This window comes from Peromyscus californicus, unplaced genomic scaffold, assembly GCF_007827085.1.
Source record: "Peromyscus californicus insignis strain IS unplaced genomic scaffold, ASM782708v3 Scaffold_11__1_contigs__length_118956290, whole genome shotgun sequence".
NCBI classification, from domain to species: domain Eukaryota; kingdom Metazoa; phylum Chordata; class Mammalia; order Rodentia; family Cricetidae; genus Peromyscus; species Peromyscus californicus.
Window position 1 is genome coordinate 37,298,853 of NW_026294402.1, and position 13,615 is coordinate 37,312,467.

Below are 13,615 nucleotides of genomic sequence, written 5' to 3' on the forward strand. Positions count from 1 at the left end.
GGCCCGTGATCCTAGCACTTGGGAGGTTGAGGCAGGAGGATTGCAATGAGTTTAAGGTCAACCTGGCTAAATAATGAGCTTGAGGCCAGCCTGGGCTATAGAGTGAGACTCTACCTCAAAACCAAAAAACAAATAATTAAAAAAAAATCCTATCACCCCAAATTAACCTAATAAAAACCTCAATAATAGCTTCCCTATTCTTCAATGTTCTCATTAGGTGGAGATGTCTTCTCAAGCCAATATATGTTGTCATGAAATTATCCTCTATGTTAGACAGTTTTTGCTTTCCGATGTAAATAATGACAGTGGAGTAGTCAATATTTAGGCTGTGTGAGAAAGATTAGCCTTGGCCTCTACCTCTTAAGTCTTCAAGAGGCATGACCTTAAATATTCATCATACTCCCCACTTGGAAATTGGGGAACAATCTCTCACTCACTCCACTCCCAAAATAGCTCTGTAAGAACTACTACACAGAGTAAGAACATCGAGCAGATTGGGACCCTGTATTAATGCAGGCCATCCCCAGTACCCACTTCACGTTCTAAATGGAACTATTTTTTGTCCCATCCCATTTCCATTATCTGCACTCACATTCTACCTCACACATAAAAAAGGCACAAAACAGTCCTCTGATCTGCTTCTTATCAACAGTGGAATAGTTTATGTAATTGCTATACAAATATATTTAGAAACAGAGAGATTCCTTTGGGTCTCAATGGTTTCCTGGATATTCAGTCTTTAAAAAAAAAAAAGTTACCATTTCTACAATGGTGTCATGTGACAGCTTTACACACAGGCCCACAGAAGGAGACTCCACATATAATGTTCCCCCCAAAGTCAGCAAAGCCCCAGCTCACGTGGGAACTCTGTGAAGTATTCCACACTTTGATATTCCGCCCCCCCTTTTCTAATAGAACATAAAATATTGCCGGGCGGTGGTGGCGCACGCCTTTAATCCCAGCACTCGGGAGGCAGAGCCAGGTGGATCTCTGGGAGTTCGAGGCCAGCCTGGTCTCCAAAGCGAGTTCCAGGAAAGGCGCAAAGCTACACAGAGAAACCCTGTCTCGAAAAACCAAAAAAAAAAATATTACAGAGACATCGTCAAAATTCACACCTGAGTTAGACATTTGGCTGGAAAATTACACATTAAAGAGAAAAGGTCATAGTGTAGAACAGGAAAGGACTATGTACAAGAGTATGGCCAGTGCATCAGGTCTCTGTCTGTCTGTCTGTCTGTCTCTCTCTCTCTGTCTCTCAGTTTCCACAATTTTCTGTGGCCAGGAGAAAGGAGGGGGCAGGACAAGGGAGAACACAGGGAACAGAGAAAAGGCAAGTGTTCTTGAACTCAGGTAGACATGGGCAACAGAAGAGCACCTGCGGACGCAGCAACATGGCCATTTGTGGAGAGGAAGGGACTTTGCAGGGCACAAGAAAGGACAGATTTGGTTGTAGAAAAGGGAGTGAGGGTTAAAAGAAAATGAGGCAAATCAGAGCTTTCCGTGGGAAACTGTGCTATTTAGACAAAATAAGGCTTTGGTGGAGACATGAGATTTCATTGTTTCCACAGAATTTGGGATCTGTTTAGGATTGCGGCTGAAGGCAGAGTCAAAACCATGGTCTACCATTCTTGCAGTTTGGCACACCGAGCAAATTTCTGTCCCCAGAAGCCCACGCGCGAGCTGAAGAGTAACGATGGCACAATGCCCTTTCTCTGAGAGATGAAGCCACGGTGAAGCCATCGAAAACACGAGAGCAAGGAGGTGGCCATAGGCAAGGCGGGCGGGCACGGTAAATTCCCAGCAGGATTGTCAAGAGCCTAAGGCGTCGGTGTGGTCTTCAGTCACAGTTTGGTGCTCCGGAGTCTCTGGATCCCCGAGTAGGCAAGAACGTGGGTTTGCTCTTCAGCAGTGACCATCTCTCCCACCTGTCTCCAAGGAGTCTGTCCATTCGTGGAAGGCATGACTCCCTTTGTCCTGCTGGGAACAAGGGGCCAGGTGGAAGGGAGGAAGTTTTTGGTCTCAGTGGAGGTAGGTGGGATGATTCCAACGGTACCACGGTCTGGAAGGAAGATGAAAACAGGCCAAGCCAGAGTCATAAACCTGATGGGGAGGACTAGGAATGGGGAGGTGGTAACTAAAAGGCAGGTAAGAGGGGTCCTTAAGCGGGGATGAACACATTCTGGAATTAGATAACAGCGACGGTTGTACAACATTGTAAATTTTATGGCATATGAATCATATCTCCAACATTAACCTCCTCAACCCCAGAAATCCTGACTATGAAACATCTGGATGATAGAAGCTGCTTGCTGAACTGCCTAGATTTGGACAAGTGGATTTATCTCTTCTTGTAAAGCTCGAGTGTGTAACCTATCACTCAAGGTGGTTTGTTTGTGTGTTTAAGACAAGGTCTCACTATGTTTAAGACAGGCTGCCTCCAAATTCACAATCCTCCTGCCTCAGCCTTCTGCATGCTGAAATTACAGGTGTGTACCACTGTGCCCACATTTCTTTTTTAAAACCATGTATATCTGTGCACCTGTGTGCACACCTGGGGAGGTCAGAGGCCATCCTTGGGTGTCATCCCCAGGCATGCTGCCCACCTTCTTAGGACAGGTTCTCCCATTGGCCTGGTGCTCAAAGGATTCTCTCCTCACTTGCACCTAGCGTGCTCCTCACTTTCACAAAAAGCACCCAATGCCACACCTGGCTTTTTAAAATGTCGTTCTGGAGGTCAGGCTCAGGTCTCATGCTTTCAGGCAAGCACTTTACCAATAGAACTGTCTCCCCAGCCCCACACCCTGCTCCAAATCCATCTTCTTCTGCACCAGGGAAGATTCTTGAGGCATCCATCCTAAGAATACATTTTCCAGTAGTTTATTCAGCTTGTGAGCTAAGTAAGGCCCTCGGGGGCCTGCCCTGCTGCCTCCCAAGTACAACTGGGAGACAGAACTCAGCAGCACTTTTCTGTCTCCCTGGCCAGCCACACCTGAAGGCCAGAATTGGTCTATGCCTGAGCTCCAGACTCAGGTCAGAATATCCTGTGACTTGAGTTCCTGGTGTGGAGTGCTCCTGAACCTAGCTCAGGACCTGGTCCTTTCTCACGTGAGCATCTGGAAATTTCCAGCATCAAAGTGAGGATGGAAATTTTGGCTTTGTTGACATCAGCCCTTGCCAGGACTGCTCACTGGCTACAGCTTCTTTTTAATCCTCGCTCCCTGGGGATGCAGACTGGTCTAGCTCTTCACTCTGCCCTCCCTCCCCTCCATCCCATCTCCACTGCTACCCCCATTTCCCATTTCCAGTTCTCCACTGTGGCACTGACCCAGCTCCTCACGTGCCCCTGAGTCTGCCAGATGCTTCCTCACTGCCGTCCACTTACCCCGAGGAGTTAAAGCCAGAGGAGGAGTTCATTGCTGCTTTGGAGTTATTTTGAGATGTCGTGGGGCTGCTGGCATGGAGTCCCGAGCCTGGAGACGAAGGCCTGCTGTTGTTCCCAGGGGAGCAGGATGACGTTACTATGGACAAAGAGAGACAAAAACAAGGCCAAAATAATGCGGCTGGGTCTGGGGACCTTTGTGACACAGCCCTTCCAACTCATAATTTCCTGGTGTAATCCCCAAAGGGCACTTACCCTGTCCCTATCCCCACCCACCTGCCCTCCTTCTTCCATGTTAAAAACATCAAAGCCCACCCGCCAGCCCATCCTTGGTGGGGTTCTTATTTCAAGTGCTTTCTGCTGGCCAGGCCCTCAGAGCAGTGGGGCTGGTTCTGTCAGTCCGAGACTTGCCAAATGCATGGAGGACAGATGCCAAAATCATCCTACTGTGGGACACACCCTGGGCAGGAGGAAGAAGCCTGTGAAGCTCAGGAAGAGGAGAAAGCCAACTGGAGAGCAGAGAGACTGCCAGCCTCTGGTTTTTCTCTGATTCCACAAAGGAAGTGCAAGTGGTCGCTCTGAAGGGGACCCAAACCTCTTCTGGCCCTGGGCCTGCCCTGACCCACCCTGAAACTCATTCTCATCCTCTGTAAAATGGTGGGTTTGGACTAAATAGATAATTCTCATGTTTGGGATCCCAACTTGTGTTTCATGGATAGAGTGCCATATATGTTACTACTCAAACTAAGATTAAAAAAAAAAGTAAAATATGCTGAGATTTATCTTGGCATTTGAGGCAGCTATGAGGGCCTCTAGAGGCCAGCTGGACATATCCTTACCTAGTTCTTTGAAATGCTGCAGGTGCTTTGGGAAAAATAGAACCCTGGAAATGTGTTTGGAAAGCTGTCTTCCTCCAGTTTTCCATACAATTCATTGTGGAATGTACTACACCCTTGAGTGCTGAGCCATGATGCAATTAAAATAAAAAACAACAAACAAACACTTGTTTGTTTAAACTTTGCTTACCAACATTTTCCAAACTTATGTGATTACAAAACTCTATTCTTCCCAGCCCTGATTTTTAATGTCCTTTGAGACACACTGAGGGAATGCTGACATAGGTTAAGTGCCTTTTAAGGTTTTGTTTTATTTTGTTTGAGACAGGGTTTCTCTATGAAGAGGTAGACAGCTCTGGCTGTCCTGAAACTTGCTTTGTAGACCAGGCTGGCCTCGAACACCTGCCTCTGTCTTCCAAGTGCTGGGGTTAAAGGTGTGCGCCATCACACCCGGGTCCTTTCAGTTTTACTGTGCTATTTAGATTAATCTTTGTGGTGTCTGGAAACCCCTTTGGGAGCTCACCTGTTCCAGGCACGGTGCTGTGGACAGGAGGGATGGAGAGGGCACCAAGAGACCCTGAGGGAGAGACCTGAAAGGCAAGAGGAGCTTGTGAATGTCCATGCTGCAGCCTTCCTCCTTCTGTCAGGAAACTGGGCCAAAGGCTGCAGAGAGCAGTTTGCCTTCCTTGATGACCTCCGACTCCATAATTTTCACCTTGTGCTTAACAAAAGACTTGTGGACTACATATAGCAGTCCTGACCCACTTCCAGCCTGCTGCGGAAGCTCCCTGGTGCTGACACCGACCACTCCCTGTCCTGCTGGGGCCCCTGGCAAAGTTCCTCTGGTACTGCCAGGCTGAAGGTTTGTCCCAGCACCCTGGAGGAGTGAGGAGCGAGCCTTGAGGGCCCTTGCTCAGGCAGATATTGCCGACTGCCTGCTCCATTTCTACTTTACATGTCCACAATCTCAGGACTTGGGAGACTGAGGCAAGGGAACTGCTGTGAGTTCTGAGTCAGCTAGGGATGCATAGCAAGATTCTGTCAAGAAAAGGCAGGAGGGGGGGTGGGGGCGGGCAGGTAGAGACTTAAAATACCAGAAGGAGCCATTCAGGAGCTAGGGAGACAGCTTGGCTCAGTCACTAAAGTGCTTGCCTCTCAAGCATGTGAAAGCTAGGCCCAACAGTCACAGCCTGCAATCCCATGCTGGGAAGGAAAAACAAGAGGATCCCTGGGGCTTGCTGGTCAACCAGTGTAGCCAAACCAGGGAGCTCCAGGGTCAGTGAAAGACACTCTCTCAAAAAATAAGACTGAAAAGCAATTGAGGAAGATGCCGCATGTTGACCTCTGGCCTACACACACACACACACACACACACACACACACACACACACACACACACACACGTTTAACCTCTCAGTTCAGGAACCTACCCCTCACTATGATCATCCAAGAACAGCCTAGAACAAGAAAACATCAGGAGTGGACAGATCTGGGTGTGAGTCCTGGCCCCGTCACCCACCATCTGCATGACTATGAGTAAGCTATCAACCCCAGGGAGACTTGCTTTTCTCATCTGCGAACAGCAGCAGCACCTCCCTGATATTTCTTTTAATTAAGATTTAATGAGATAATGTCTATAAAGCTTCCAACCCTGTGGCTGGCAAAGAGCACCAGCTTGTTAGATCTTAGTTCCCTTGCTCCCCGGGAAAGGGCTATGGACCAGTTTCTCTCGGGGTGCTTTCGCAGCTTCACCTTTGACCTGAGATCTGCACACTCTTACTCCTTTGAGTTTTCCCCTGTCGACAAGGAAGTCCTGGCCAGCATTTCCATAGGCTCCTGATGTAGACGGTCCACTTGGGGACCCGCCATCTGCTATGATCCTCCCCGGCTCTGGAACGGTCCCTCCAACAGGAAGTGGCATGTTCTCATTTCCTAATTAATCAGAAATCCTTCTCAAGGCTTCTACTCACCCTTCGTTTTACAATGAGCAGGGCCTCGAGGGGTAGAGGCAGGTGTGGGACAGTTTGGGAGGTGTGGCCGAGTGGTGAGAGATATTATCAATCATCTCCTCTCCTCCCCTCCCAGATGCCACACCCAAGAAATCTGTTGTTTTCAAATAAATAATAGTGTGTGCAGTCACTGTGATTAGCTCCTTCCATTTCCAGCTAAAGACGGGTTTGGCATACACAAACATACACATAAAGGGTTCCTTACTTTAAACATTTTTTTTTACATATGGTAGCAAAATGGGGCCAAGATGATCTGTGCAATCATGCTTCCTGTGTGTGTGTGTGTGTGTGTGTGTGTGTGTGTGTGTGTGTGTGTGTGTTTCACTGGGAACTAAGGCCATGTTCTTATGTACGCTAAGCCAGGGCTATGTATAGCATCCAGTGACATACATCTCCCAACCCCCTTTAAAATTTTATTGTTTATTTTTGAAAGATTTTATTTTTAATTATGTGTATTTGTGCTGGTGTGTGTGGGTGTGGGTGGGTGGGTGGGTGGGTAGGTGTGTGTGGGTGTGTGGGTGTGCATGTGACTGCAGTGCTCATGGAGACCAGAAGAGGGCATCAGATACCCTGGAGCTGGTAGATATGAGCACAAGTGGGTGTTGGAAACTGAACTCAGGTCCTCTGCAAGAGTAGTATGAACTCTTAACCACTGCGTCATCTCTCCAGCTCCTATTAATTTATTTGTCTAACTTAGCTACCTTGAGATTGTTTTGTATCAGAAACAAAAGACACCAGTTTTCACTCCAATTAAGACCCAAGGAAAAGACAGGATCAGAAGACATTCTCTATCCTCTTCCTTCATGACATCTGGTCTGGAACTCTGTATTCCAGGTATGATATGGCCATTACTACCTAGAAATGCTTTTTTTTTTTTAGAATTATTTAATTTTATCTGTATGTGTGTTTTGCCTGCCTGTATGTCTGTGCACCATGTGTACGCCTGGTACCTGCAAAGACCAAAAGACAGCATAGGATCCCCTGAACAGTTGTGAGTGAGCTGCCATGTGAGTACTGGGAATCGAACCCAGATTCCTCTGGGAGACAGCTAGTCTACTACCTGCTGAACCATCTCTCCAGCCCTAGCCCGTGGTTCTTTAGCAGCATGCCTTCTCCCGGGCTGTTCTTTCTGCCTACTCAATTACTCTTGCTACTTCATATTGTTCTTCAGGTGTATCGTGGGCTCCCCACTCGTGGCAGCCATGCTGACTTGAGTTTATTTATTTATTTATTTATTTATTTATTTATTTGTTGGTTGGTTTTTCAAGACAGGGTTTCTCTGCGTAGCCTTGGCTGTCCTGGAACTCACTCTGTAGACCAGGCTGGCCTCACACTGAGATCCACCTGCCTCTGCCTCCCGAGTGCTGGGATTAAAGTCACCCAGTGACTTGAGTGTCTTTTATCTGCATTCCAGTAATGCTCCTGTGGGACTTGTCAGACTAGACCTCTCATATGCACTTGGTTTTATTTCCTACATCCTCAGTCTCTTCCTTCTCTGTTTCTTCCCTTGATCCTCTTGCTTTCAAATGGCTGATGTCACCAGGGTTTGGAAATGGACTTTTCTCCCTCTTCACTTCATACAAATTCCATAATAGAGCTTCTTCTCACCCAGGACTTCAACTACCACCTGTATGCTTGGGATACCCCCAATCCATGTCTCCATCCCAGCTTCTCTCTTGACCTCTATATCCATCGTTCCAAATCTCCAGGGGCAGTCCCACTTAAGTGTCCTGCAGGCCCACATCATGATGATGCAAAGAACTGGAGTACTACCTTTTCCCACTCCAAAACCAGTTGGTCCTGTCTGTTTGGTCCACTCATACTGTTACCATCTACCCAACCAGCCCAGCCTGAACACTTGGAGTCATCCCAAGGATTCTCCTTCCACCCCTCTCCCTGCCCCAAGCCAGCTTTCAATTTATTAACCTAGGCCTTTTGTTTATATTTTTGTTTGTTTTTGAGATAGGGCCTCAGGTAGCTCAAGCTGGTCCTGTATTTGCTAAGTAACTGAGCATGACCATGAACTTCGGATCTACCTCCTGAGTGCTGAGATTACATGGTGGTGCTGTAGATGGAACCCAGGGCTTCATGCATAGTAGGCAAGCACGCTACTAACTACACCCTAACCCTTGTTTATCTCTTGACACTCTCCATTACCTGCCCCTTGACCTGTTCAGTCTCACTTTTCAACATGCCTCTACATGGAAGCATCTGAAGTTCCACAGATGTGCTGTCCATTCCTCCCCACCTCACTGTTCTCACACTCCCCCTGGAGACAGCTCCACCGCACACCTACCTGCCTCTTAGAAACTCAGCTCTGGCACTAATGACCTCCGTGGGGAAGCCTTCCTAGCCAACTCTCCCCAAGGTGTGCCAGCTGCTGCTCCTAAGGTCGCTTAGAGAAATGATCCTGTTGTTTACCTCTTGTTTACTTGTGTGTATCCTCTGTTAGATAATCCGGTCCCCTTGGACTGGGAATAAACAGCATCTATATCCAGCACTTGGCACAAAGACTAACATAGAGCTGGTCTTTGGATATATGGGGGGAAATCAACAATGTGGTAGTTTTTATGTAGCTGCTAGGTTTTACCCAGACAGAGAACTCTATACTGTTAACCAGGTCCCATCTCTCCCTAGATGGAGCAGACACTTTCTAATTCCCAATCCTCTATGTCTCCCTAGAACCTCAAGTTATTCTCAGCCTTGGCTTTTCCCTGGAACACCAGAGTCTAAGACTTAACCCCAACTAGGTGCTGCCTCTTGGTTGCCTAGGAAGCACGCCCAACTTAATATGACTGGTCCCAGATTCTCTTCATGCAGTCTTCAAAATTATTCATTATTATTATTATTATTATTATTATTATTATTATTATTATTTGGAGACAGGGTCTTTCTAGGTAGTCCTGGCTATCCTGGAACTCACTATGTTCACCAGGCTGGTCTCAGACTCAGAGATCTGCCTGCCTTCATCTCCCAAGTGCTGAGATTAAAAAAAGCATGTGCCACTATGTCCAGCTCAACGTTTTTTTTAAATGGCAGTGTCAACAACATGCATGCAGTACTCAGGCAGCTCAGTTGGTAGCATGTTTCCCTAGCATGCAGGAAGCCCTGGGTTCCATATCTAGCACCAGAAAAACCAGGTGTAGTGGTGCACACCTGTAATCCCAGCACCTAGGAGACAGAGGTCATCCTTGGCTACATAGTGAGCTCAAGGTTGGCCTGGGTTCCATGGGACCCTGCTGTGGGATGGTCTGTATGTCAAATGTGTTGCTGATTGGTCAATAAATAAATCACTGATTGGCAGTGGCCAGGCAGGAAGTATAGGCAGGACTAACAGAGAGGAGAATTGAGAGAACAGGAAGCTGGGTGGGGGAGACACTGCCAGCCGCCATCAGGACAAGAAAGATGTAAAGTACCGGTAAGCCACAAGCCACGTGGCAAGGTATAGATTAATAGAAATGGATTAATTTAAGCTGTAAGAACAGTTAGCAAGAAGCCTGCCACGGCCATACAGTTTGAAACCAATATAAGTCTCTGTGTTTACTTGATCGGGTTTGAGCGGCTTGGGACTTGGCGGGTGAGAGAGATTTGTCCTGACTGTGGGCCAAACAGGAAAACTCTAGCAACAAATGGCGCCCAACGTGGGGCAAGAGTTTCCACCTAAAAACTGAGAAAAAAGATTCCAAAACGGAGCTTAAAAACAGTTCCTAATTGTCTCTCTCAAATGAGCAGCAGCTGCCGGTTTGAGCTACTGGCGGGTTCCTGGCGGGTTCCTAGCGTGTGCGCTCGACCTGCCACCATATGGCGGGAATGAGGCCTCTGCAAGTGGCACATTAAGCTGCATTGTGGATTTAGCCTTTACTAGTACAAAACAAAAAAAAGAGGTTTCTGGGCTACATGCTGCTTGGATAAAAGCATAGACCCATGATGGCTCCCAGAGCTGGCAGTAAGCATACCGCCGCCATGTTGGAAAGCTGAGGTGGGCGGAGCCAGCAGCCACAGCTGCTGCAGCTTAAAGCAACAGATTCACAATAAGACAGATTCAGATGTAATAGTTTAAAATGTGTGTAAAATATACGTAGGCTTAAAAGAAACAAAAAAAGGTGATATATACAGTATAGAAACAAATACATAGTTTTAAAAAATAAAGTCTTTAAAGAGACAGTAAAATTAATATAAAAAATAAGCCACGCGAAGATGAATATTACACAGAGAATCTGAATTGTGTTGTCTTTGGGATTTTTAACTGCAGAAAAACATTTGATTGTAAAAGCTGTTGAGTTATGCCAAAATGTATATTTTAAAAGTACCTTGACTTCAAAATTTGGATGTAAGGATATGTTACTTTGAAAAGGAGACTCTGCTTTTGTTTCCACAGAAAGCCAGAGGCTATGGATTTGTTCCAGATTAAGATACATCAGGTTTGACCAGCCAAGACCACCTGAAAGGTCTCCGATGACACCATGGCCCAGATGATCCAACATCCAGAACCGTTTCAAGGCAACTGGCTCAGATGATACAGCCTCACGGACTACTCCATGATCCTAAAATTTTCTTTGTTTCCCCAAAAGATATAGCGCCCCCCTCCAACAGAAAATAGTAAGAGAAGCTACGCCCAAATTCCCAAATATACCAAACTAACTTTGGAGATGTGTAAAGGTTAAAACCTTCCTTTTTAAGAAAAGAAAAGGGGAAGTGCTGTGGGATGGTCTGTATGTCAAATGTGTTGCTGATTGGTCAATAAATAAATCACTGATTGGCAGTGGCCAGGCAGGAAGTATAGGCAGGACTAACAGAGAGGAGAATTGAGAGAACAGGAAGCTGGGTGGGGGAGACACTGCCAGCCGCCATCAGGACAAGAAAGATGTAAAGTACCGGTAAGCCACAAGCCACTGGCGGGTGAGAGAGATTTGTCCTGACTGTGGGCCAAACAGAAAAACTCTTAACAACAGGACCCTGTCCCATAAAACAAACAAAACAGCCGGGCGGTGGTGGCGCACGCCTTTAATCCCAGCACTCGGGAGGCAGAGCCAGGTGGATCTCTGTGAGTTCGAGGCCAGCCTGGTCTCCAAAGCGAGTTCCAGGAAAGGCGCAAAGCTACACAGAGAAACCCTGTCTCGAAAAACCAAAAAAAAAAAAAAACAAAGCCAACAAAGCAGCCTGGGGGAAACATGGTGGTGATTTCCAGCCTGCTGCTCTGCTCTTTGAATTGGAGCCATTAGCTCGTCTTCTTGGCTTCCCAGCTGAAGAACATACAGAATCCAGCCATTTACTCTCATCACCATGGCTACCACCCTCCAAATGTCCTCTACTCTGCCTGATGGCTGTCTTCTGGCTGGTCTCCTGCTTCCCACGTAATTCTCTACTCAGCAGCCCATGTCAACTAGCTCCCTTCATCTTGAGTACTCTTTCCCCTAGATATACACATATTTCATCCCCTTACAAAGTTCAGATCTTCATTCAAATATTGCCTATCCAGACAGGGCTTCTCTAACCATCCTGTTAAAAAGTCAAAGAATAGCCGGGTGGCTGTGGCACACACTTTTAATCCTAGCACTCAGGAGGCAGAGGCAGGCGGATCTCTGTGAGTTCGAGGCCAGCCTGGTCTACAGAGTGAGATCCAGGACAGGAACTAAAAAAAAAAAAGCCAAAAAAAATACCCCAATCACTTTGTGCATGTTTTTTTGTAACAGGAGACAGAAACAGGTTCAGAAATCAGAGGTGAAGGTCAGATATCCCAAACACAAAGAATTCAATGTATGAGTCAGATGCCTTCGAGCCAGGTCAAGGGTGGAATACACTCTATGACATATACTTGCGTGGGTATGTGAGTGGCACATAACATGTGTGAGAGGTCGGAGGTCAATTTTGGGGAATTGGTTGTCTCCTTCCACCATGGAGGTCCCAAGGGATGGAAAATGGATCATCAGGTTGGTCCGCAAGCATCTTTACTGGCTGAGCCATTCCAACAACCCCCTCTTCCACCCATCTTTAATCTTTATATTATGCATATTTTATGTGTTGTATCCATTTGTTTATTCATGTACTGAATCTCCCCTACCCACTACCTACCACGCTGTAGTATGGAAGACTCTTGGCCTCCACCTACATGTCCCCTAAGTGTTTGGCAGTCAGCCTGGCTCCAAAACACTTACCAGCCGGGAGTTGTAGATGGGGGGCTTGATGGGCGTGGCCACAGGGCAGTTGATTCGCTTCTCCTTTTGCCTTCGATTGCAGAACCAGACCCTTACCACCTCCTTCTCCATGGATAACTGCTCTGCAATCATGGAAATCTCTTCTGAGCTGGGTTTAGGGTTCTACAGGGACAAAGGGATAGAGTGTGGTCAGGAGACAGAAACAGGTTCAGAAATCAGAGGTGAAGGTCAGATATCCCAAACACAAAGAATTCAATGTATGAGTCAGATGCCTTCGAGCCAGGTCAAGGGTGGAATACACTCTATGACATATGTACTGAGTGTCCTGAGGAATTCCCTTTACCTCTGAGCCCCAGTCTTTCCATATACGGAGTGAGACTGCCTGCCGAGCACATAGGACTATGGTAAGGGTTACGAAAGAAAGCACGTGTACACCATCAAGCACAGGGCTGGACCAGGTAAGAGGGTACAAAAGGCTGGTCCCTTCCTGTACTCCTTCCCTTGGGAGTAGTTCCACTGCAAGGAATGAATTACGGAGGGCAGGTGGACTCCTCCGGAAAAAGATTCCCCTCTGAGTCCTTCCTCACAACCCCTCCCTTCATCTCTTCTTAGAAAATGAGGAGGCTGGAACTCTCAGGCCGACCAAGTGCGTGGGAGAGCTGCAGACAGTATGATATCATCACTCTGTCCGACTGACCTGCGCCCGGTCTGTGGCTTGAGCCCCCTTTTTCCTCACTCTTGCACCCTCTTTAACTACACTGTTCTGAGAAACCTAAAAAGATGGGCAACTCCACTCCAGTCATCCTGCAGCCGTGGAGTCCCTGAGCCAGACTCAGTGGGGGATCTGCTGCAGGGCAGCAGTCCTAGCAACCAGGACCTACAAGGCAGGACTGAGTAGTTTTCAGTATCCAGGGAGGCTCTTGGGGCTGCTACCCGAGGGATCCCTACAGAGGCTCTCAGTAGTCACCCGTATTTGCCTCTTCTCACCCTCCCCACCCCAGCTCCCATGAGGCTCACAGCTTGTACACACTGCCCCAAGAATATGCTTTTGCTATCCTTGAGAATGTTTCTTTAGAATCTATGGCTGGACTATCTAATTCAGAACATGGAAAGATTTGAAAACTTGATTTAAAAAAATATATGAATGCAAGTTTTAAAAATAACTGTAAGAAATAAAACATTTTAACTGGTGGGGGGAAAGGAGCCTTTTGCGGTATATTCACAAGTATCTAAATG

At 47.0% G+C, this 13,615-nt stretch overlaps 1 protein-coding gene across 1 annotated transcript in view; it reads right to left on the reverse strand.

Moving 5' to 3' along the window:
• Positions 1 to 551: 551 nt before the first annotated feature.
• Positions 552 to 13,615, reverse strand: part of Pou2f3 (POU class 2 homeobox 3) — an 89,821-nt gene continuing 76,757 nt past the window's right edge. The window contains exons 10-13 of the mRNA XM_052728702.1: positions 12,380 to 12,541; positions 4,739 to 4,805; positions 3,383 to 3,518; positions 552 to 2,059 (exon numbers count right to left, since the gene is read on the reverse strand). Coding sequence (XP_052584662.1) covers positions 2,020 to 2,059; positions 3,383 to 3,518; positions 4,739 to 4,805; positions 12,380 to 12,541 — 405 coding nt within the window. The 3' untranslated portion in view covers positions 552 to 2,019. The remainder of the gene's footprint in view (positions 2,060 to 3,382; positions 3,519 to 4,738; positions 4,806 to 12,379; positions 12,542 to 13,615) is intronic.